At 43.1% G+C, this 25145-nt stretch overlaps 1 protein-coding gene across 5 annotated transcripts in view; it reads left to right on the top strand.

The window, feature by feature from the left end:
• FARP1 (FERM, ARH/RhoGEF and pleckstrin domain protein 1) overlaps positions 1-25145 on the top strand; it is a 352772-nt gene that overhangs the window by 269211 nt on the left and 58416 nt on the right. For 3 of the 5 annotated variants that reach the window (XM_066238046.1, XM_066238047.1, XM_066238048.1), the window contains exons 7-14: positions 1533-1647; positions 2659-2806; positions 5394-5489; positions 7173-7336; positions 8140-8208; positions 10167-10242; positions 11634-11883; positions 21802-21879. In XM_066238046.1, coding sequence (XP_066094143.1) covers positions 1533-1647; positions 2659-2806; positions 5394-5489; positions 7173-7336; positions 8140-8208; positions 10167-10242; positions 11634-11883; positions 21802-21879 — 996 coding nt within the window. The remainder of the gene's footprint in view (positions 1-1532; positions 1648-2658; positions 2807-5393; positions 5490-7172; positions 7337-8139; positions 8209-10166; positions 10243-11633; positions 11884-21801; positions 21880-25145) is intronic. The other 2 variants (XM_066238050.1, XM_066238049.1) reach the window with 1 other exon arrangement.

Genomic DNA, 25145 nt, shown 5'->3' with positions numbered 1-25145 from the left:
TAAGCAGTCATAACTGATAAAAGGACAAGGAATTGCCTGACCAGCCAGAGGCACAGTGGATAGAGAATCAGCGTGGGATGCTGGGGGCCCAGGTTCAAAACCCCAAAGGGGTTGGCTTGAGCACAGGATCACCAGCTTGAGTGTGGGATCATAGACATGACCCCATCCATGGTTGCTGGCTTGAGCACAAAGGTCACTGGCTTGAGCAAGGGGTCGCTGGTTCAGCTGCAGCTCCCTGTCAAGGCGCATATGAGAAAGCAATTAATGAACAACTAAGGTGCCCCAATTATGAGTTGATGCTTCTCATCGCTGTCCCTTCTTGTCTGTCTGTCCCTCTCTATTAAAAAAAAGGGGGGGAGTACAATTACCCAAATTAGATTATGTGCCTTTATACCTGGGGTTGGGAAACTTTTTGGCTGAGAGAGCCATGAACGCCACACATTTTAAAATGTAATTCCATGAGAGCCATACAACGACCCGTGTACATTACGCATTATCCAATAAAAATTTGGTGTTGTCCCAGAGGACAGCTGTGATTGGCTCCAGCCACCCGCAACCATGAACATGAGCGGTAGGAAATGAATGGATTGTAATACATGAGAATGTTTTATATTTTTAACATTATTTTTTTATTAAAGATTTGTCTGCGAGCCAGATGCAGCTATCAAAAGAGCCACATCTGGCTCACAAGCCATGGGTTCCCGACCTCTGCTTTATAACTATTTATAATTTTTTCTCTACATCAGGGATAGTCAACCATTTTATACCTACCGCCCACTTTTGTATCTCCATTATAACCACCCACTGGTTCCACAGTAATGGTGATTTATAAAGTAGGGAAGTAACTTTATAAAATTTATAAAGCAGAGTTATAGCAAGTTAAAGCGTATAATAATAATTACTTACTAAGTACTTTATGTCGGATTTTTGCTAAGTTTGGCAGAATAAATCTTTATAAAACAACTTACTATAGTTAAATCTATCTTTTTATTTATACTTTGGCTGCTCCACTACTGCCCACCATAAAAGCTGGAATGCCCACTAGTGGACGGTAAGGACTAGGTTGACTACCACTGCTCTACATGATAAAATGTTTGGGGTTTGCACTAATCATAAGGCCTTCAGAAGTTGATTTGGTAAAGTTCTGAAATTTAGCAGCCTATTTAGAATTCATGGATCATAAAACAACATGTCTCATTTACTACCTTAACAGAAGTGACCCCTAGTTGGGTGGAGAGGAAAGAAACAGACCCCAGAAACATGGATGGCTAAAGATGAATGATTCTGAAGTTTTCTTCCCAGCTGTTAAAGATGAGAAAGAGTGGAAAACATCATTTTATGTTGCAACAATTGTTAAATATGTCCTCACGTCCACTTCTTCTGTCATCTAGCCCTTAGGCCACCGGCCAGCTGAGATCGCCGTGTGTTGTCAGCTAGCGTCTGATTTGCTAGCTGGGTAATATTCCACTGGGAATATAACAAACTATGGAGTATTATTCACGTGTGGCTGGTTTTTCTTTCTCTTTTTGTAGCTGAGATTGGGGATTTTGATGAAGCATCGGACAGAGAGCACTTAGCGAAAAATAAGTACATACCTCAGCAAGACGCACTAGAAGACAAAATTGTGGAATTTCACCATAACCACATGTAAGTCTCATTCGTTGCTTTACATCTCCTTTCAGCTGCTCCTTTTTCTCCTCCCGACATACATGGGAACACACACGGTGACTATTGGGAAGAAATGTGCAGAGGGTAAGGGAGAGGAGTGCAGAGGCTCCCAGGGCGTCGATACTCCTCCCAGACTCTCGGAAACGCAGGTTACCCACTCAAACCAGAGCTCCAGCCTCTTGCTTCTCTTACTGTGAGACTGGAGAAGCACTGCAATTTTAGGACACCCGTGAGTTGGATTAAAATGGAGACTATAAGACCAATTCACAGGAATTTGGAAAAGTGACATGGTACATAGGGACAAAGAAATAATATTGTGAAAATCTAGAACCTTTGTATTATTTCCGTTTTGTTTTTTTGTTTGGATCAGTAAAACATTTTCAAGGGATCTTCTGTGCTTTTTGTTTGTGTGTCATCGTTTTTTTATTTCTTGATTTGAGAGAGAGAACATCGATTTGTTGTTCCACTTATTTATGTGTTCATTGGTTGATTCTTGTATGTGCCCTGACTGGGTATTGAACTTGCAACCTTTGTATATTGGGACGACGCTTTAACCAGCTGAACAACCCAGCCAGGGCGTGTGTTGTTGTTTTAACGAAAGTGTTTGAATCTGATGGTAATATGAAAGAATGATGCCTTGAACTCAGCTTGCAAGTTCAGATCTATTGTAAGTGACTAAAAACTTGTTTTAACACGATGGTGTTTTGCTTTTCTATGACCTTAAAGGAAACTCTTTGAGATTCAAAAACATTGGTCAAGTTTGAGATAGACTTTTGGGGTTTTGTGTTACACAAGCAATGGAGCTTTTGTTCTAGCTGCTGGACTTTGGGTTATAATGAACGGGAGGTTGGGTGTCATCTGATCGGGTTAGCCCCATTGTTTGTGATGAAATGGCTTTTAATTTCCCAAGAGAAGCTCCTTAATCTCAAATTAATAGACACAGGGAATTCAAATCTCCTGGCCTTTTCTTTGTAATTTTTGTTTTGTCAGGGGACAAACACCAGCAGAATCAGATTTCCAGCTCCTGGAGATTGCCCGCAGGCTGGAGATGTATGGGATCCGGTTGCACCCAGCGAAGGACAGGGAAGGTACTAAGATCAACCTGGCTGTTGCAAACACGGGAATTCTCGTGTTTCAGGTAAGAGCCTTTAGAGCACAGCTCAGTTCCCTTGGTGATGAAGAGATAAGAGTTGGCCCTTCAACTCAGATTCCAGGCTGGGTGGTCCAAGCTAAGACCTCTGATAGTTATTTTTAGGTGAACAGGGGAGAATGCACCTCATCTCAGGGCTTCTGTTTCTCTCTAGGCACTCAGCTTCCAGGTTCTGTTCCCTTTACCCTTGCTCTGGTTGGGGGACTCCACCATTGTAGATTTGTTTGTATTTATTCACTTGCAGGATCACAGAAATCTGTGTCTCTCTATGGACCTATGTGTGGAACATGTATAATGGGGTCAAAAGATAAGATTCCAAAATAACCTTTTTCACACTTGCACGTGATAGTCATGCAATCTCTCTTTTTCTTTTAAACCTAATTTGGGTCGTGCAAGAGCTTATTTCTGATGTCAGCTTATTTATCTTTCTTAAAAATAAAAGTGTAGTGTCCACTGGTAAGGGACGGCAGTTTCATAAGTTTATGAAACCCATTTCTGCACTGCAGTACCTTTGCAGCCAGCCACACTCTGCACTTGGATGGATCCTCCAGAACAGGGGTCCCCAAACTTTTTACACAGAGGGCCAGTTCACTGTCCCTCAGACCGTTGGAGGGCCGGACTATAAAAAAACTATGAACAAATCCCTATGCACACTGCACATATCTTATTTTAAAGTTAAAAAAAAAAAAAAAAAGGGAACAAATACAATATTTAAATTAAAGAACAAGTAAATTTAAATCAACAAACTGACCAGTATTTCAGTGGGAACTATGGGCCTGCTTTTGGCTAATGGGATGGTCAATGTGCTCCTCTCACTGACCACCAATGAAAGAGGTGCCCCTTCCGGAAGTGCGGTGGGGGCTGGATAAATGGCCTCAGGGGGCCGCATGCGGCCCGCGGGCCGTAATTTGGGGACCCCTGCTCCAGAACGTACAATTTTCTGCACTCTGAAATGGGTGCTCACTTGCTCACACTGCTATCGAGCCGTTTTATTGACTGATGCTCCTTTTTTTCTTAACAACTTCATCGACATATTATTGACATACAACAAAGTGCACATATCTGAAGTGTGCCCTTGGGTAAGTTCTTATGTGTTGTATGTTTATCCTGTGAAACCATCAATGAAATCAAGACAATGAACATAATTCACCAATCTGCAAAATTTTCACAGGGTTTTTCTTTGAAACACAAGTAGGTAACCTGTGCTTTCGTTTCCAATGGGGATGGAGACAGCATGTGCTTTTCTCATGCAGCGGAGTCAGGTTTCACTTTGAAGGTGTAAATGTGTGCATGACCTAAAACTTTTTTGAGCTCTGTGTGGTTTGGTTACATTTCTCCCTTCGTATTTTACCAAAATAGCTTATGATTTTCTGCTCCTATATAAGATGTTTAGGAGGGACACTGATTATCACAGACCCATGCCCCAAGAAAGGCTGGGTTTCACATAGGATAGTAGGAGTGACTTGTTGAGAGCAGTGTGATATTTGAGGAGGTGACTGCTCCCACCAATTTCGGACCTGCAGAAATAATCTAGGAGGACCTGATGAGAAAAAATGACAATAAGTGACGTTTCCAGTACTACCATGAAATTTCAAAATTAAAACCCTTCAACATTTCTAAAAATCATAGAAGGGGAAAAAAGAAGTGCCTCACAATTGAATTAATTTGCTTTGATTATGTTGGATACCTTCTAAATATTGAGAATTGCTCAGATTTAATCATGAACAAAGGCTGTATCTTGGAATTAATCTTCTTGTTGGTGCCGAATTGCTTCATTCTTAACCAGCTTAAATAAATGGTTCTGGTGTTCAAATGGGCTCAAGAGGAATTCTGTTTTCAGTTGAGATGACAGGACAGATGGGAGCTGGTGTCCGGCAACTCCCCCGTTTCTCTGCCATGTTCCACATGGCTATCAAAAACAAGGATGTGTGAATCCTTCCTGGAGACTGTTCCCTAGAAGAGTCAAGGAAGGCAAGACTCCCCTCCCTGGTCTGGGGAGTGCTGCCAGAAGCCTGGTGGACCCAGGAGCCAGGCCATGTGGACGAAGGTGTGGTCACCAACCTGCGGTGTTACTTCTGAGTGTCTGAACAGCTGCCAGTAAAGGCATGTGCTCAGGAATCTCATTCTACCACCTTCACGGTGAGATTTTAGCCATGTTGTAGATTCCACATGTATAAAATGAAGACAAGAAAGCCATCTCACTGGATTTTGTGTAAGGTTTGATAAGATCTATAAAGTCCTTAAGCTGGGGCCTGGCACTCTGTAAGTGATGACTGCTAATTGCCGTGGTGGTTGTCATGGTATTTTATTTTTATTTATCTTTCTCATTCCCTTGGTCAGCCTCTTTCCTCCCTGGAGGCAGACTTAGTTGGAATGCCATGCCATGAAATTAGTGAGAAATAATGGTCTAGGAACTGGCATCCCCCCACTGCTGCAGATCCTGTGAATTAATTCCCCAGCAAAATGCATTCTTACTGAGCCATTGAACATCAGCCCTTCTTGCAGTTCCCCATAAGCAACACATACTAGCTTCCTATGCATTTCATCGCTCATTGGCTGATACCTTTCTTCTTAGGGTTTTACGAAGATCAACGCCTTCAACTGGGCAAAGGTGCGGAAGCTGAGCTTCAAGAGGAAGCGATTTCTCATCAAGCTCCGCCCAGATGCGAATGTAAGTGGCTCCCAGGAAAAAGGGGGAGACCTGCTGAACCCACCCTATGAGCCCTTGGGATGGAGTTTGCCAAGCTAGGGCACAGACTGCAACTGGCCAGCAGCCATTCAGGTGTCTGTGTATCTGTGCAGAGAGAGGTCACCAAAAGTTTGGTCATTCCCCAGTTGGTCCTCTCAGTAGACAGAAGGGAAGGTCTAGGTAGCGCAGACGTGTGCCTGGGGAGAGGGTTGCTACCTGTGCAGAAACTGGCATCCCCCTCCTGACAGACAGCCTGAGCTCTGCAGTCACTGCGTCTCCAGCCTCTGGGCCACTTGGAGACCCTGTGCAGCATATGCTGTATTCCAGGCACATCCCTGCCCACACAGCACAGTTCCCGACTCGAGTTCCTGCTGTTGTCCCAAGCCTCTGACCGTGCATTCTCATGAGCTAACCCTGTCCTCTTGCCACAGAATCCCTACAGATGTCACTTACGCTGGGACTGGGTTAGAGAAGGAGGCTACATCTTCATCTGCCGGAAACGGCGATGGATGAGATGCATTCCATGTCGCTGTGTCCCCAGCCGGTACTTGGAGTGCTTTTTTCCCATGGAAAAAAGAGATGATAAATGGAAGTCTGGCCTTATAGTTTAGCTACAATTCGGATTAAGTAGGCTTTTATGGCCTGACTTCGGAAGCAGGCCCCCGTTATAAGTTGTTTTCTGTGGGAAAATGCATTTTGAGTTCCAGAAGGCTGATTTTCACATGAAAAATTACAGCACAGCTTGTTTGTAAGTTGGGACTACAATGTCTAGAGCTGTGAGATCCCCCAAATGGTTGGAACTGCTGGGAATGTTAAGGACCATGGTAACTTTTGTTTATATAATATGGCCACTTAAATTGGGAGCATTCAGCCTGGGAATAGAAAATTACCATGTTCCTTTCCCCAAATCAAAGGATATGGACTTTTCAGCATTGAGTGATACTTTCGTGCTTCAGAAAAAAAAAAAAAAAAAAAGGTCATTTCCTATGTGATTCCTGGGGCCACCTGGAGGCTTGAACCATATGCCTTTTTAAAAAAAGATTTTTATTGATTTTATGGGGATGGGTGGACGAAAAATGTCCCCTCATAGCTGTTTCCCTTTATTTGTTCTTGCTTGTTTGTCGTATGTGTCTTGACCAGGCAGGCCCAGGGTTACGAACTAGCGACCCCAGCATTCTATGCTGACACTCTATCCACTGCACCACTATAGGGTAGGCTGAACCATGTGCTTTTTGATAGAGATTTAAGACCAACATTTAAAGTTGGCATGAACCGTAGAGTTAAAAGTGAAAGAAGAATTGTATTTCAGTTATTTTAAGGCAGCAAAAAGGCATTTCAGTATTTGGATTTTTTTTTTTAGAAGAAAATGTAAGCCAAGTAACATAATTTATTTCTTAATTTTGTCAAATGTTAAGACTTTTGCTGAGTACCCCTGGTTTCTGTTAGTTCCTAAGGCATTCCGTGGGGAAGGTGATGGTTGAATGATAACTAGATTCTATTATTAGGAACAACTATATTTTACTAAATATGTGAATTTATGGTCATACGCTAATAAAATACACAATTGAAATTTTATTGGACAAATTTGTTTTGTCCCTTATTTCATCTTTCAACCCAGTGTCTATGGGTAGTGGAACAAAACAAAGTGATATTTTCTCTCCTTAGAGCTCGTACCAGGATACCTTGGAATTCCTAATGGTCAGTCGGGATTTTTGCAAGTCCTTCTGGAAAATCTGTGTTGAGCATCATGCCTTTTTTAGACTTTTTGAAGAGCCCAAACCAAAGCCAAAGCCTGTTCTCTTCAGTCGAGGGTCATCATTTCGGTTCAGGTAAGGACCTGCCCATGTGCCAGGCAGTCGTTTGCCCCCTGACACTCCTTGTGCTATTACCTGTCGCAGCTGCTGTGCTGTACAGCAAGGAGACAAGGCCAGAGTGGGTCTCCAGGAGCTGACGTGGTGTTTGCTCAGTAGGCCAGCAAGCCCCTTGGCAGACCCTCACTGTGTTCTGTTTGAATGTCAGGCGGGCACAGGGCCCCGTACTACCTGGGCAAGTCAACTCTTAATGGGACTTCAATTCAGAATGGATTTCTTTTCTGTGTAGAAGTAAAAGTGTCTTCTTCACATTTGGCATAGCTTAGGTGTCTGCGGCCATGCCACCCTGAACGCGCCCGATCTCGCCTGCTCTCGGAAGCTAAGCGGGGTCGGGCCTGCTTAGTACCTGGATGGGAGAACATTTGGCATAGCTTCATAGAATGCTCCCTATCGTTGGGTCACTTTTCATTCATTTTTTTCAACACTTGGTGTGTCTACTGAATGTCAGATCCTCTTCTAGGCGTTGGGGGTACCTGGTGAACAAAATGACCTCTGCCTTCACAAAGAGTACAGTCTCAGGATGTTTGCTTAATCAACAAACCCAGCCTCAAATGGTTTCATTAATTGAACATTTTTTTTATAAGGGAAATATCAAGAGGCAGAATAGATATGAAAATACAGGTTTTCTTAGTCCGCTTTTACTGCTGGTTAGCTGAGAAAACCCACTCAGGGAAGGAGGGAAGTAAAGATGGTAGAGTATCATGTGCGTTTAAATGAGAACACCTTGGTGTCTTCGCTTTTTCTCCGATGTCTTATTTTAGCGGTCGGACTCAGAAGCAGGTTCTCGACTATGTTAAAGAAGGAGGACATAAGAAAGTGCAGTTTGAAAGGTAAGAGGGACTTCTATACTACTTCCGATATGGGGGGCATCAAGTCATTCTCCCTAGGTAACAGCGCAATTGCTGCTAGAGATCTCTTCGTCCAGGCTTCCCGCCGCCTTGGCCAGTTTAGTCTTAGACAGGAACGTTAGAGTGCCCAGGGGTAGGAATAGGTAAGGAGAATGGACTGAGGACCAAGTGAGGAAGAAGAGGAAGAAGCCAACAGGAGGCAGGCAGGAAAGAGGAGCAAGGGATTACGGCCTACAGTGCTGTAGAAACATACTCACTGGTGAGTTCTTAATATTTGGAGGTTTGAATTGAAAATATTTTTATAAACCTTTTAAATAAAGTTTGGAGGAGAAGAAACGGGATTTATTATTGCTGTTATTAGCAAATGTTTATTGCTATTATGTTGTACCAGGCAGTGTTCTAAATTAACTCATAGTCTTCATATCGGTACTGTATGGTGCATGCTGTCTTACTCCCTTTTTAAAGATGGAGACACTGCAGCTCAAAGAGGTTGAGTAAACTGGCCCAGCTCTCCCGAGCTGGTAAGTGGCTCCTAGTCAGCTGGCTCCAGGGCCCGTGGCCCTTAAGCATTGACCTGCCTTCCAGAGAGGGAGAAGAGAGAAGCCAAAGGAACTGAGCTCCAGGGGTAAAGAAGGGTGGATGATGGTGCTCCAGGGAATGTTTAGAGCATTTTTTTTAAATCTTTTTCCATTTTTGAACATTTAATAATGACAATAAAGTACATAGACTACAACAAATGCCCATATTCTTATATTCTTACTACTTAGAACAAACATTTTAATACAGCTATTTCTTGAGGTCTTTTTTTCCTTCTCTACCTGTAGCTGTTGTTGTTACAGATGTGGCCTTCTTACCAACAGCCTTATTTCCCTCCCCCCCACCCCCAGAGGCAACAACTGGCTAATTTGTATACTCCTATTACACATCTTCATGAATCCAAAAAGAAAATGCAGAATTGCTCTGGGGGTGTGGTTTTTGGTTTGTATAAGTAGTATCACGTGGGACAAAATTCTGCATCTTGCTTTTTAAACACTATCCTGATTTTGAGATCTCTTTTAAGGGTTTTATGGTAGTTAAGAGTATTACATTTTATTCAGGTTGTTAGGTGTTTTGCTTTTGCTGAAATAAACTTCTGTTGTGACCATCCTTGTGTATTTCTTCCTATGCAGGTCTGGGGTCATTTCTCCCTCCCCATACCCAGAAATGTAATGTTCATAATTTGCATGCTTACCTTGATAGAACAAGCCCCGTCATTTTCTTAGATAATTTGTAATTAATCTTTTGAGGATTCAGACTGTGGGTGTTCCAGAGTGGTTAAGTATTAATTTAGTGTATTTTGAAGAAAAGCTGGACATATGTTGGACTTGAGTTTTTCTATGTTTATACCGTTTCACGTATTTGAGTACCTAGAAAGTTTCTTATGCCTGTCCACTTGGAAGGAGGGGACAGGCAGACTAGAGAAGGGAAAAGATAAAGAGAGGTGTTAGTGGCATTAAAACCAATTCCTCCTACAGTTTAGTCTATAAATTCATTCAAAGGGCAGGTCCTCTCCTCTGAACTTAACCCTGTGAAAGAATTAATGGATTAGTAGTAATTGCCTCTTACAGAACTGATCGAGACAATTATTACCCTAAAAGCACGAATCGATTTCATATTTCGATTCAGAGCATATGTGCCCCCCCCTCCCAGCTTCTCCCTCCCACTGACTTCACTCCGAGATGGAAGAAGAGCATTGCTGAGAACTATCTCAAGGTCTAAGTAATACCTGAAACCTACAAGAGTTACGGGAAAGGTGACGAGTCTATTTCCAGAGAGCTTTTGTACTAACCACTTTGGGTGCCTTCATTTTTGAGGAAGTGCCTAATACTGTTATTTTTCATTAAGGGAGAAAAGAGAAGCCAACTCACCTAACTTTAGCTGTCTTATGTGTTTTCTCCAAGGAAACACAGCAAGATCCATTCCATCAGGAGCCTTGCTATGCAGCCTACAGAGCCGAATTCAGAAGTGTCAAAACAAGTCAGTAATGGTGATATAGCTCTGTTTTTCACCAGACTTCCTCTGCTGGGTTCTATGTTTCATAGTACGCTTTCAAATTCTTTGCCCTTACCTTTGGGGGTGTTTTATAGAGTAGAGTCCAGGTGTGTGCCCTGACTTGGAGCAGACACATGCTCTGTGCACTGCACACTGCCAGCCTGGGCTCAGGGACCCTTCAGCTGGCTTCCCATCCTCCCTCCCTTGCCCTGGCCATGGAGAGAGGCTTGCTCTTTGGTCTGAATTCAGCTGAGGGGTGGAACCTTCCATGGGAGCCAGTAGAGCAGAGCCTGTCCTCCAGCCAGTGGGTACACTTGTGCAAAGAGATCAGGACCTGCTTTGCAACTGGTGGATGGAGCTCCCCTTTGGTGCCAAGGTCAGAACCTTTTGCTGGCACTGGACCGGATGGTGAGTTCCCAGGGCTCAGGTTACAGGGCACTGACCACAATTGGCAACCAGAGACATTATCACTCTTGCTCTGCGGGTGGCGGGAGCTCATTTTTCCTGGAGTTGGCCTCTGAATGGATTTTCAGGGTTTTCTCTACAAGAGAATAAGAACTTTGTTGGGGAAGAACATAAGGAGATTTCATTGTGTGAATCCCCAAAAGAGCCCTTAACCTGTTCATGCTGGTCTTTTTTTTAGAGAGAGAGAGAGGGATAGAGGGGCGGGGGACAGACAGGGACAAACAGAAAGGGAGAGAGATGAGAAGCATCAGTTCTTCGTAGTGACACCTTAATTGTTTATTGATTATTTCTCATATGCGCCTTGACCAGGGGGCTCAAGCCAGCGACCCTGCGCTCAAGCCGGCAACCTCGAGGTTTCCAACCTAGGTCCCCTCTACCCCAGGCAGATGCTCTATCCACCGTGCCACCACCCGGTCAGGTCATGCTAATCTCAGAAGTGTAAAGAAAGACATTTTTTGTCATTTGTCTGAGACCTGTGTCAGCCTGCCTTCTGGGGTCTGTGAGTGCCTTCTTCCTGCCCCCTGGCCCGTGCTTCCTTGGGGAAGCCGCTGTGGCCTGGCAGGCTCTTTTGTTCCACAGACGATTTGGAAACCCGGTGTGATACGGTGGGTCCTTGAAATCAGAGACACTGCCTAACTTGTGCTGCTGGGTACCCTGCATTGTCAGCTCTCTCACTCCAGAAGGACTCGCTGGATACTGACCATGCACATTCAGAGAGCCACTTCCTGTCAGTGCCCTGCTCTGACACCATGGGGCAGGCGGCCTTTGTTTAGCGATACTTTCGGGCTACTTGAAGCTTACAGAAAGGTTGTTAAACTAGACTCTGATGTCTCTCTCTGCTTTTCCCAGCGCCAGCCTAACAGTCTACCTTTTCTCTTCACTTCCCTCATCCTCCTCCCGCCCCCCACCAGGCGCAGACGAGTGCCAGCCCTGCGCTCAGAGAAGGTGCTGAGTCCCCAGGTGGCCAGAGATGCCCACGCGGGAAGGAACCGAAGGCTTCCAGTGGCGAGTGCGGGCAGCACCAGAGCCCCGCTCTGCAGAGGAGCCCAGTGGGTAACAAGGAGGCCGATGGAACCGTGAAGGCGACGATGGAGAAGGAGGAGGAGGTCGTTAAGGATAGGACCCAGCAGAGTAAACCTCAGCCCCTGCAGCCAAGCACAGGTCCAGCATCCAGGGCTGCTAGAGGCAGCAGCACTTCTATTCCTTTCATTGACTGCAGTGATGTAGATAGTGAATACGATCTTCTCAGGGAACAAACGTCCCAGTCACGGTCCCAAACAAATGACAATTATGAGGGTGATTTGACCAGTGGTGTTTACCTGCTCTCCAGGGATGAGAGGCCAATAGAAGCTAGGAGCAGGGCTTCCCCTCACTCTGTGATGTCCTCCCGGCCTCCTTCCAGAGAGTTCCTTGATGACGATTCAGCAGACATAACCTTTGATATGAGTGGGAGCCCCAGACTTCCAAGACACAGCTCTCTGATAGATGAGATGTTCAGAGGCTCAGGCAGTCACAGTCGCTTGGCCGCGCCACTGTCTCCCAGCAGCAGAAGTTCAAGTCCAGATATGAGTTGGGATAGGACTGGCTCTCAAGGCTATGCTTCTGAAAACGGACATGACCCTAGAGAGAGAAGCATGGGAGACGATACTCTCCCAAGTCAGGGTCCTCGTTATGAAAACTCTTCCCCCGTCTTACAAAGGCCATACTTACGAAATCTTCCCAGTAGATATAATAAGTCTGAGACAAATCCACTTATCCTTAGCCAAGTAGCACCCACCCCAGAGACAATAGATAGGCTGGATGGCCATGAAAAGGGAGAACTGGCCAGCCTGGCTGGTTTGGAAGGTATGATGCTGGCTAATGGGACACCTCTCCTGGGTCCCACCTCAGAGGTCTCTGTCATACAGTCAGTGTGTGCCAGTAGCATGGCAGACCAGCTGGCACCCCTGCAGGTGACCGATGGCTCTACCAGCAGTGGGACTGAATCCAGCGATTCAGACTCTGAAATGGTGAGCTCTTTGAGCCAACCCCTTGTGTTTGGTAACCCAGCAGTTCTGAGTTCCCTGTCCTTGCTGAGAAGTAAGAAGTCCTTGGGTGGCTTGCATTTGAGCAAGGAGCCAGTGGAAGATGAGTGAGGGGACTAGAAGGCATTTCTTCAAGTGTGATGAACCTCAAGTCATGAGGCCAAGGGTTGCAATGGAGAATATCTATTCTAGTGATTCATTAATTTTTAATTAACACTTGTTAAAGAAAGTTTTGGATAGGGCATACCTAACTTCTAAAATCTTTCAGAAAGACAAAACTTTACACAGTGACTTGCTTTCCAGAAAAGGTGGATGAGATAAATAGCAAGTCATAATGACAAGTTACCAGGAGTTTTTGGGTTGAAGGCTAACAGGAAATACTTTATTAGGAATCTGTGCATATAGTGTGTTGTGATCATGTGGAAATTTTCGGTGTATGTTTAACTTTGTGCGCAGAGCACCCTCCAATGTTTGGAGTATTTGGACTAAAACACCGTTGACTTTAGAAAGGTGTTGGTTTTACATACACACTCCCCTTAAAAGAAGGCCACTTTTCTTTCTGTGCCTCATTAAGTGAAAAATTGATAAAATTGAAGGCCAATGTAAGTCAATTGTTAGTTGAGATGAAGTGTTTGAGAAATCTTAGTCAGGAGTAATGATTATTTTCATCAGAAGATTCTGGAGTTATTTCTTCTTTCCAGACTTCATATTAAATGATACAAAGGTTGTCAAATCTTCATACACTGTAATTTACGTGGGATTGCTGGTTTGCTTCTTGATTTGCACTGGTGGGTCCCATTGCTATGTCTTAAGAAGCTATATAACTCTGGCTGTCAGAATCTCTTGGTGGATCATAGAAATGCCACTGAAATGCAGGAAAAAGTAAGACCTTGTGATAGGCGCTTGTCACCAGGAGGTTAGCAAACTAAATGCCTGCCTTTGAATTGTGCACAGCACAGAGAAGGACTGTTTTCCAGTACCATTGCCCTTGGTTGGTTTTTAAGCACATTCTAAATGTTCACACTCTTATTAATAGTGTCTTGGTAAGTGACTCCTGATATTTCTCTGTGCAGGAGTCAAGTGTAAGTAATGAGAAGTCTGATTCCGTTTTTTAAAACTTTGCCCACCCGTGCCAGTGCCTTTGGCGCAGCATCCCTGCATTTTAGGTAGAAGAGCCTGGTGTTAACGTGCATTGTTTCTCAGCCTTAGCTGCATATTTTATCATTAGTGATGCCTGGGCCCTGACCCTAGAAATTGCTCTGGGGTGCTGCTTGGACCCCCCGATGGTTCTGCTAGGTAGCCAAGGGTCACTTCTCAGCCAGACACAATTGCCTTCTAGAATCTAGTGGATTATGTTTAAAATATTAGCTGAATTTTTGACTTGCTTGCAGAGTGAGAAAAGCATCACAAATGAAATACTTTTTGTTAATGCCTGTTGTTACTTTTCATTCTTTGGTACTTTTATATAAAGATGAATTGTGGAATCAAATATTTAGATCCTAAGCAACTACAAAAGTATGAAGACAGTTGTAAGAAGGACACGTCCCTTATGTGCCACCACACCAGTGGCCTTACTAATCTTGTCACATGACTCTCACAGAGGAAGAGCCCAGCCTGCTTGGGAAACTGAGTAGAATTTGGCAGCAACACATCATAAGTAGAAGTATTGACTGCCCTTGTGGTGCACAAATGATTATCTGTCCATATGAATGTCACGAAGTTGATTTTCAAGATTCTGAGAACTTCATCCATTTGTGTGCACACTTTTGTTTTATCTTTCTAATCAATTGATTCAGTGCATGATTGATGAATCCAATTGATTATTGGATAGTTTGAAAGATGTTCATTGAAGTAGTCTATTTATGTCTTGCTTTAGATTTCTATATTTAACAGAGTCACAGAATTTTACAAGTAGAAGAGACCTTAGAGCTCACCTAGGGCAAACTTTCACTTTTCTGGTTGAAAAACCTTGTTCTGATCAAGTTAAGAGACTTTGCCTAGACACAGCTAGTGATGGCAAAGCTCAAACTAGAACCTTGTCTCTAGACTTCAGTTTTTTACTTTGTCACTCCTTGACAAAAAGTAGGACCTTTTTGAGTCAATATTTTAATTTTGAGAATCTTGTATATGGATTAATAATTAAAATCATATGGAGACTAGCCCTGGCCGGTTGGCTCAGCGGTAGAGCGTCGGCCTAGCGTGCGGAGGACCCGGGTTCAATTCCCGGCCAGGGCACATAGGAGAAGCGCCCATTTGCTTCTCCACCCCTCCGCCGCGCCTTCCTCTCTGTCTCTCTCTTCCCCTCCCGCAGCCAAGGCTCCATTGGAGCAAAAGATGGCCCGGACGCTGGGGATGGCTCTGTGGCCTCTGCCCCAGGCGCTAGAGTGGCTCTGGTCGCAATATGGCGACACCCAGGAGGGTCGCAACATGGCGACGCCCAGGATGGGCAGAGCATCGCCCCCTGGTGGGCAGAGCGTCGCCCCCTGGTGGGCGTGCCGGGTGGATCCCGGTCGGGCGCATGCGGGAGTCTGTCTCTCCCTGTTTCCAGCTTCAGAAAAGATGAAAAAAAAAAAAAATCATATGGAGACTAGAAATCATGTAGACTTAGGCAATTACAGTTTATACTAGGTAAGAAGAACTACTGTTTTTTGTATCATGGGATTTTGCAGTTATAACTTGTTTCTGTATATTCTGTTTTGGACTTAGGAAAATGATGTCAATTCTCACTATATAAAAGTCAAGTCAAATGTGAGTTAAACAGTCACATTTGCATTCCTGTGGTTTATTTGTGAAGGTGATTTTTCCAAATAAGTTTTCTTTTTACCTCTAATTATACAGCAGTCTCGTAATGAAATGTGAATGAGTAATACGTAGGTAGTAACTTCCCCAGCAAATGATGCGAACCATCAAATGTAAATCTCCAAAGCAAAACAGGTTTCAATAATTCGTTTTGCCTTTTCCTCAAGAAGTGAATTTATCTAAAGTGTGTTAAAAGCAGTTGATCAATAGGAGACTGTTCAGTTCTATACTGAATATAGGTTTTCCACTTGCAGAGTTGCTGATAGAGTTTTTCTCGGATTGGTTAGTACCAGCCGAGCAACTCAATTTCTGCTTCTTAGCCAGTATTTATGAAATCAGAAATCCTGGTGTGATTAATGGTGCTTAAAAGGGAAGAGGTGTAGTTTATTCAAAAGCCACACACCCTGAAGTGCTGAGAATATTCACTAATTGCCACTGGAGAAGCTTGCCCTGTGCTAATATATAGATTCCAAGCATCGTTGGGAGAGTAAACATGAGCATTCCTTGAGCCCGGTAGAGTCAGTTTCCTGAGGTGGCATGGTCTCTCACTGTGGGTAGATAGAGCAAAGCCAACAGCCTCCTCCATCCCATCTTCTCTGCCTTCTCTGTTTTGAGCAACTCTGGCGCCCAAGCGTCCACCTGGCCCCGGGAATCTCACTGCGCGGTGTATGGAGGATGTGTTCATGCATAAAGTTGAAGTGAGAGCACAGGAAGATCAGAGAGGGGGTTGGGTGTGAAGAACAGACTACAGGGACGAGAGACCTGTAAGTTCTTTCAGATTTCCAACGGAGTTTTCCAAGACCTGTTAACAAATTTTTCTGAGACAATGGCTAGGGTCGAGGTCTCCTTTCAACAGGCAACCCGGTCTTTCCATGATGGCTGCTCTAAGAAATGATATCATAAAGACTTGAATGGAAGGCAAACCATATATAGAAACAGAAATTTTCAAGCCACTCAGGGCTACTCCAGGGACCCTTTGTATCCATACCTTTGGTTGGATAGTATTTCAAAAATGAGCAAGATGAAAGTGCAAGAAATTATCGTAGCATGAAGAAGTGGAGACCAGGCTCCTGCTTTTAATTAGTTCCAGAACTTAAAACGAATTGTTCCAGCTCCTTTAACAGTCATCTGCATGCCATTGATGATATTTTATTAGACAGGCATTTAATTAAAGGTCTGTGCGCCAGATTTTTCCCCACATATGTGATTCATATTTGGGAATTTCTCTCAGATTTATCTCACCAAATTGTGCCATGTGGCCTGCACTTAAAATGTGAACAATTCCAATTTTATTCTCAAGAACTTCTTTGAAGATTGAAGTCAAGCAGTGCTTTCAAAACAAACAAACAAAAACTGCTAGGCCTGCAAAACTAAAATATAGCATGAATCTCATGAAATTTCCATCAAGCGTACAAAATCCAATCCTCAATTGAATCAGAAACTCAACTTGCATTATTAGCCCTAGATTCATTTTGATTGTATTGTCAAGCAGTTTCTAAAAAAAAGAAAAGAATTAAAATATTAAACTCTCATTTTAAATTGTGTTAAAAAAAACACATTGGGAATGTGCATACAGCTTCCTTTTTCATATCCATAATCAGTGTTCACATGCTTTTAATCAACTTTTTTCACTTAAAATGTTCCATATTTTAGCACAAACCAGGTTTGATGCCTTTGTAGCCATTAGTGAGTGAGTGAGCTGTCGGTAGGCCCAGCCTCAGATTAGGAAATTTGGGGCTTTCTTTATTTGGGGTTTATTTTGAGTTTATTTGCATCTGTCTCCATCACTCTTCTTTGTTAAGGGCCTAGGCCAGGGATCAGGAGACTTTTTGGCAGAGAGAGCCATGAATGCCACATATTTTAAAATGTAATTCCATGAGAGCCATACAATGACCCATGTACCTTATGCATTATCCAATAAAAATTTGGTGTTGTCCCAGAGGACAGCTGTGATTGGCTCCGTCCACCCGCAACCATGAACATGAGCGGTAGGAAATGATGGATTGTAATACATGAGAATGTTTTATATTTTTAACATTATTTTTTTTATTAAAGATTTGTCTGCGAGCCAGATGCAGCCGTCAAAAGAGCCACATCTGGCTTGCAAGCCATAGGTTCCCAACCCCTGGCCTAGGCCCATATTCTTAACAGCCAGAATTTAAAGAGATGTCAGAGTTGCCTCCCCAAGAAAGGCTCTTTTCTTTCTAGTTTCCTCCTTTGTAGTGTATAAGCCTTCCTCCTCTGGTAGTGATGAGCTTTGTTTTCACAAGATGAGTCTGTTTGGTTTCTGCAAGTTTTATAAATAAAACTGAAAAAAAAATCTTTCATGCAGTAGAGTAAGGTTTGAAACTGAAAGAAGTGAACATTTCAAAATCCATTGCAGGTAGCTCTCTGGTGAGGTTGGCATATTCATCCATGTTGGACATTTTTGTAAGATCAGATAGAACAGAAGGTACTGGTCTACTAACAGTAAGTGGTTAAAAAACTTTACTGTGGTGACATTAAAAAATTGACTGGTGCTGCTTTTTCCTTGTTAGTTTAATTCTGTTTCTGTTTAGTTGAATGACACTTAATGCAGGAAAACAGGGTCTCTACTATAAGTTTGTGCATACCTCTGACACTGATTGCTGGTATTTAAAATAAAGCCATGGGCCTTGGCTGGTTGGCTCAGCTGTAGAGCATCGGCCCGGTGTGTAAAAGTCCCGGGTTCGATTCCCAGCCAGGCACACAGAAGAAGTGACCATCTGCTTCTTCACCCTTCCCCCTCACTTTTCTCTCTGTTTCTCTCTCCCCTCCCACAGCCAAGGCTCCATTGGAGCAAAAGTTGGCCCGGGCACTGAGGATGGCTCCCTGGCCTCCTTCCTCCTCATACGCTAGAATGGCTTCGGTTGCAATGAAGCAACAGCCCAGATGGGCAGAACACCGCCCCTAGTGGGCATGCCAGGTGGATCTCGGTCGGGCACATGCGGGAGTCTGTCTCTCTGCCTCCCTGCTTCTCACTTCAGAAAAATACCCAATAAATAAATAAATAAATAAAATGAAGCCATGAATTTTAGACCAAAATAAGCATGCCACTTAATATAGCAGTTCTCTTTTTATTAAAAAATAATAATGAAGCCTGACCAGGTGGTGGCGCAGTGGATAGAGCGTCAGACTGGGATGCGGAGGACCTGGGTTCAAGACCCGAGGTTGCCAACTTGAGCGCAGGCTCATCTGGTTAGAGCAAAAACTCACCACCTTGGACCCAAGTTCGCTGGCTCGAGCAAGGGGTTACTCAGTCTGCTGTAGCCCCACGTTCAAGGCACATATGAGAAAGCATTCAATGAACAACTAAAGTGTCGCAATGCACAACAACAACAAAAACTAATGATTGATGCTTCTCATCTCTACGTTCCTGTCTGTCCCTGCCTATCCCTCTCACTGACTCTGTCTCTGTAAATAAATAAATAAATAAATAAATAAATAAATAATAATCTTTAAATAATAAAAAAAATGAAATGCAAAGCATTTATATTTATATATATATATATATATATATATATATATATATATATATCTCCATGATGATTTAGCTTCATGTGGCATTGAAGATCAAACATGGCATGGTTATCACCTGTTTGGAAGCCTAGTAGGAAAAAGCTACATGTTGTTTTCTTGGGGTGTAACCTAGAGATTTTTAAGTGTTTCCCCTATGAAGAGAAGTTACCAATATGATTTGTATGCCCTATAAATGTTAAGGAGGCTGTCGGTAGAGTCTTGTTTGGAAAAACAGTTCTTCATAAAATAGCATATAGCTCCAAAAATCATAGATGAAACTTCTAGCATTAGGAACTTTTTTTTTCTTTTCCAGTGAAAGCAATTAAACACCCTCGTGGAAACTAGGGAAGTGTTAGAATCTTTTCCTGATTGACAAATTGACTAAACTGGTCTGTCCAGGATCGTTTCTCCATGGAGTGACTGGCACAGCCCTCACCGCCAAGCCTGGGCACTGCCTTCCACGCCTCCCCAGCCGCTGGCGTTTGGTTACAGCTTCTGGTGGAAGGTAGCTCGTTGGCGTCTTCATGAGGGCTCCAGATCAGGTTGCTCTGCTATGTCTTGGGGTGGTTTTCTATTTGAAAGGAGGGAGGATTAAAAATCAGCTGTTGACATGGGATATCTGCAAGGCTCATAAGTTGAATGCAGTCATGGAAATTGTAAATTGTACTAGAAGATACTTGACCTTGCTGCTGGGACCAGGTGCAATGATTCCAGAATATTGAAGAGTAGAAATCACCACAAGGGCACTAAGGAAGGAGGGAACACTCATACGTGTGTGTGTGAGAGAGAGAGAGAGAGAGAGAGAGAGAGAGTGTGTGTGTGTGTGTGTGTGTGTGTGTGTGTGTGTGTTTTAAAAAACATGGAACAGTGATTAACTCTAGTTTTGAATTGGGTGGAGATGATACTGGGGAGTGTGGACACCAGGCTCTTGCTTTGTTATATATTTGGGTTCCTCTCTGACTCTCAACCAGGAAACAGTAAAAGGGTCTTTTGGATCCTGTGGTGGTGTGGTGATAGGCCTGTCATTACTCATGGGTGGGCTTTCTGGCTCACGAAACTGGGCCAACAACTGCTTTTTCCTGGGCCTCAAAGTTCCTTTGTAGGAATTAAGTCATTTTCACTCTGCCTGCAGTGCTGTATAGAAAGACCAAAGAGGATAGGTTTTCCCAGGTCCAGAACACACACCTGCTGCTCTCCACATACACCTAACTGGCCTATGGATTCGACCCCTCACGCTCACCCCCTTTCTGCCTAGAAAGTTACCATGAAACCCTCACTAACCAAATCTCACAAGCTTGGTCTATATTATTAATCCAATTCCCTTCTGTTCTCTGTGTGTATATTTAATACTATAGATACAATATTTTATTAAAAAATTCTAAAATACCAAATTAATTTTAAAATAGAAAAAGGCTGGGAACTTCATTCTCATTTTTGTCATTTGTTTAATAAATTTAAGACAACATTTTTCCGTTCCATTGTATGCACTATTTTGTCAGCATGTTGTATCTAAGAGGAAAAAAAAGCTTTTTTTTTCAATATTCTGTCTTTATCCTCAAAGCATGGTATACCTTCTGTTCCCTGCATTGTTGAGCACTGTCTGATGTCTTTTTGGTTTTGTTTGTTTTGTTTTTTTTTCACTGCTGAATACCAGTTTGTACTTGGAATACTTGTTTCCTCTAGAATACAGCGATCCTGTTCACTTAACAGCAAGCTTTAACACTGACTCATCCTGGGTGATCATGCTGGGTGGTACCTTATTTCACTAAAGGTGGGGAAATAGAAGATGAAGAGAAGATTTCACTTTTCTGATTTCGTCTTCTAATGAGCCTGAACTCTGTACTGTGTGTGCATAGGGGAAAGTGAGCAGGATCACTGTGGTTGGGCAGAGGACTCAAGGAAACAGAGAACATCTGTGACAAGTAGCTTACATAGGGGATCTCAGGCAGCCGACCGAAGCATTGGCTTCGCACTTTAAATGGGAACATCTATTCAAATGGGAATCGAAGCTTGACATAGTTCATATCTATAACAGACTTCAGTCGTGTGTTTGCGCTGGTGGCGGCGTGGGGGGAGGTGGCAAGGCAGAGAAGACCTCACCTAGTTCAGCCCTAGTTGGCTTCTCATAGCCAATAAGCTATTTTTAGTTTTGATATGTACCCAAAATGTAGGCTCTCACAGATATTGTCTGGTTTCATCTTCTCTCCATGGCCTGAGGGGTTCAGTATATTAATAAAGCATGGGTTTACACCACTGGAAAGGTTGCTGTCTTCTCCAATAACCGTGAGCTTGATGATTCTTGCAGCATGGAGAGCTGAACTCATGTAACAGTGTATGCATGATATTAATATTTCTTGTTAATCTAAACTGAAGAGGCTTTTACTTGTCCTAACAGGTATCTTGCTGTAAAAACTGTCAGTTGTAACTGTTCTTTCCCACTGATGGCTGAAGCTTTGTCCTGAGTATAAGATGGTATTTTTTATTGTACAAAGCACCGTGTTCCCCAACCCAAACATTGCCTCCACCATGTTCAAACAAAGGAGAATTCTCCCTTATCTTTTCCCTATGAGCAGGAATAAGCTAGTACATTCACTGTCGTTTTTCCATTGGTAGCATTTCTCTCTGTCTTTCTGCAAGTAGCATCTCTATTGCTTTTCTAAACTGCTTGATAACGAACGGTGAAGTTGATGTTTAGCTGCTTTTAAAACTTTTCTTAAAGGAGCTTGGTCTAAGAAGCACGTATGCATTACCCTCAACAACCTAAGTTGCCAGGAAGAGGACAACTCCGCTCTGATTGGTAATCCTATAACCTGGTTTTTCTTGTGGAACCTTGTAATTTCAATAAAACTTTGTCAGCTTTATTTACATAAACCATTGGGGTAGAACCCAGCTTCAGTTATCAGACTAGAATGAATCCTACCAGTTCTAGAAACTACACGTTATTCAACACAGTACCAACATTTTCCCCCCAATAACTGACTTTCAAATGCAGAAAGAGAGTTCAGTGTATTTTCTTTTAGAGGGACATTATGGATGTAATAAGAGCCTTTAAAAAAAATAGACAAACACCTGCACCTGTAATGTATTTCCTATATGTGCCTTGGGAGCATATTCTGGGTATATAAAGATAAAATCTCCTGTATTTTAGGACCAAGTAACAGGAAACAAATCAAGATAGAAGAGTGGATTCGAGAAGCTTTCCAAATAAAGTTATTTATTGGAGGAAATATTGAAGAATCAGCATAGAACTTTTTAAATAATTGTACTTTTTAGAATTTTGAAAAGATTTCTTGAGAAAGCAATCAGCATTCTTATTTTCTTCAAATCTCACTCTCAAATGTTGAAATATTGTTTAACAAATCTGTGGGTTACTATTTTTAAAGTGACGGTCAGGTTTTCTTGTTTACTCCTTAAACAGGAGAAATAACTATCTCGTTTAAAAATGGAGATGACCAATAGATTGGCCAATCTAAAGCACTGAATGGGTACAATGAAGTATTCGAAAACTCTGTTTTCCCAGACTTGTGCAGGTTTGTTCTTAGCTTTTAGAACCATCTGAAGTGCTGGGTGGTTCCTAAGTATGTAGTTTGTGCCTGATCCCAAAAGGGGAACACAGGCAGGAGTTTGGCTTGCTGATCACCAACCGTCTTCCCACTGTTTGTGTGCCACTGACGAAGAGCTGATGAGGAGACGCCGCTAAGTCAGCTTCCCCCGAGCAGTCAGAAGAGGAGAATTATGAATGTGTTCTACGTTAAAAAGATAGAGAAACTAAGCCAGTTTCTTAACTGGGTGATAAATTGAAATCCATAAATACAGCGGTGCTGATTTGAAGTTCCATAGTTGTTTGTGCCATGGGAATGTGTTCATTTAAAAGTATTATATAAAGCAATTACCGGAAAGCGGCTCCCTGGAGAACAGTATTGATGAAGGCATTTCCAGTCCATGGGGGTGACAAGAACCCTGCTGTCTTGATAGAACAGATGAATGACAGGAAGAAGGGAGGGGGTAAGTCATCTGGAAAGAGTGAAGGATTTGAGAGTTAGTAACTGAAAATATAACTGGATGCCTAAAAAATACTGAGCCACTTCTAGAAATAGGAAAAATAGTTTTTAAAAAGAATCAGAAGCTTCCAGACTTTTCAGGGTATAACACCTTTTCTGATCTCTTCAAACTTCTTCGCACCTATTGCCTTAATACTAAGGTGCTTTTGCAGAAAGTCCTCCAAATTATCCGCCCTGAGCCTGTTCCTGAAAGAAGTTCCTTTGTGGTCAATTTGTCACAGGGGGGAAAAAAGAAAAAGATAACACCCAGGCATTCATAAGTTCATTGAACATCAGTCATAACGCACAGAGTTGTGCCTTCAGAGCGGGTGACCGGCTGCATGGTTTGAACAGGTCGTGTAAGTCCAGCAGACTCATTTGATCTAACAACACTGCTATGTTTGTTTGTTTTTTTGGTAAAAATGGACTACTTCAGTGAAAATTGGTTACGTGTCATTCTGATAACTGTTGCCTTGACATTGACTTTAAGACCCAGCTCTTCACTCTTGCTGAAGGCGGGCCCAATGTGGACACCGGTTTGTACAGACTGCTGTCAACACACTGGCTCAAAGTCAAAACAGATTAACTACTCGTTAAGCTGCCAAATTCTACTGATTACCCTAGTCAGCCTATTTCATTGATAGCTGAAAGGTAAAGGACTACATACTTTTGTTTGGACCGTGTCACCAGCGCAGTCTCAAGGCCTCGGGTGGTTTCTGCCAGGGGAGGAGGGGGCTCCTAGCCACGGATGCCACTGGAAAGAGCAAAATCGATCTTCAGAGCTTTGGGGTCTTTCCCTTCCTTAGAAGTACAGATAGCGCTCTAGAACAGACTGCTGGTTATTTATTCATTTATTGGTTTAACAGTTTAAATGCACCCATCACCCTGTCTTTCTTGGGCCCCAACAAACCAGTTGAAGTAGTCATTCCGGAAATGGAAGTGGGCCACCCTTATGTGGTGATCGTCCAGTGCTGTGTGTTGCACATGGAGAATCAGCGGTTACACGGATCTGTAGGCTACATGAGTGAGTGAGGCAGGCTTTTACAGCTGTGCCTGACCCAGGGCTGTCCCCAACTGTGCCTAGGAACATGAGTTGTTATGAAGTTTAGTTTTAGTGCCACATTTTCTGAATCCTGTCTCTGATGGGGTCCAGTGGGGATTCTTCTAGACAGCTGTCTTCTCTGAAGTGGGTCCTGCCTTCTTGACAGGGTGGCATTTCTCCTGGAACCCTCGTCTTTTTTGCTCATTCTTTTAGGCTGCTCAGTCTACTGAATAGAAGTGTCCCCTGGGGATGCACAAGGGCCACAGCTTTTGACCTCTGGAGAGTGGAAGTGGTTGTACTTCAGTGTGTTCACCTTTATTTTCTCCCTCCAGTGTGGCAGTTGGTTTTTTTATCTGCTGCTGGCTGCTGTCCAGGGCCTAATTGGTACTGTTTCCCCACCCCCAACCCCCATTCCTCTTTCAAGTTAGCCCTCTAACTGCTTTTTTATTCTTGGCTGCAACTCTTTGAATGACGAAGCAAATGCTTTTTCTGTTCCACGTCCCTGCAAATTCAAGGCCCAGCATGTTCTCATTATAACCGCCTCACCTGATCTCATGCATAGTGTGAGAGCCGAAGGTAAGCCCCCCGTACCAGAGAACTGGACAGGTAAAAAGTGACTCTCAAACAGCAACTCACCAATGCATGAAATGTTTTGATCTCCAGACAGACTGTCAGAATTTCTCTTTTCTAATACCTATTTGTAGTGATAACATTTTTCTTTTTGTGATTTTTTTTTTAAAAAAAGAATAGTGTAGTACCTTGAAACAATTGCAATTCTAATTGTTGTCACTATTTCTATTTCACAAGTTCCAATTCCTTCAAAATTATTGTATTCAGTTGTGCACTAGTGTCAATAAAATTGACATTTGTGAAGCAATTTCTGGCTTTTTTCTCGGGGTGTCACTGGGTCTGGCGGTGCGTGGGATGACTGGGTCTTTGTCTAACAACAGGGCTTCATTTCAATGGTTGTGTGTTATAATG

The sequence above is a fragment of the Saccopteryx bilineata genome, chromosome 6 (genome assembly GCF_036850765.1).
Source record: "Saccopteryx bilineata isolate mSacBil1 chromosome 6, mSacBil1_pri_phased_curated, whole genome shotgun sequence".
NCBI lineage: Eukaryota > Metazoa > Chordata > Mammalia > Chiroptera > Emballonuridae > Saccopteryx > Saccopteryx bilineata.
This window is presented reverse-complemented; position numbering and strand designations above follow the sequence as displayed.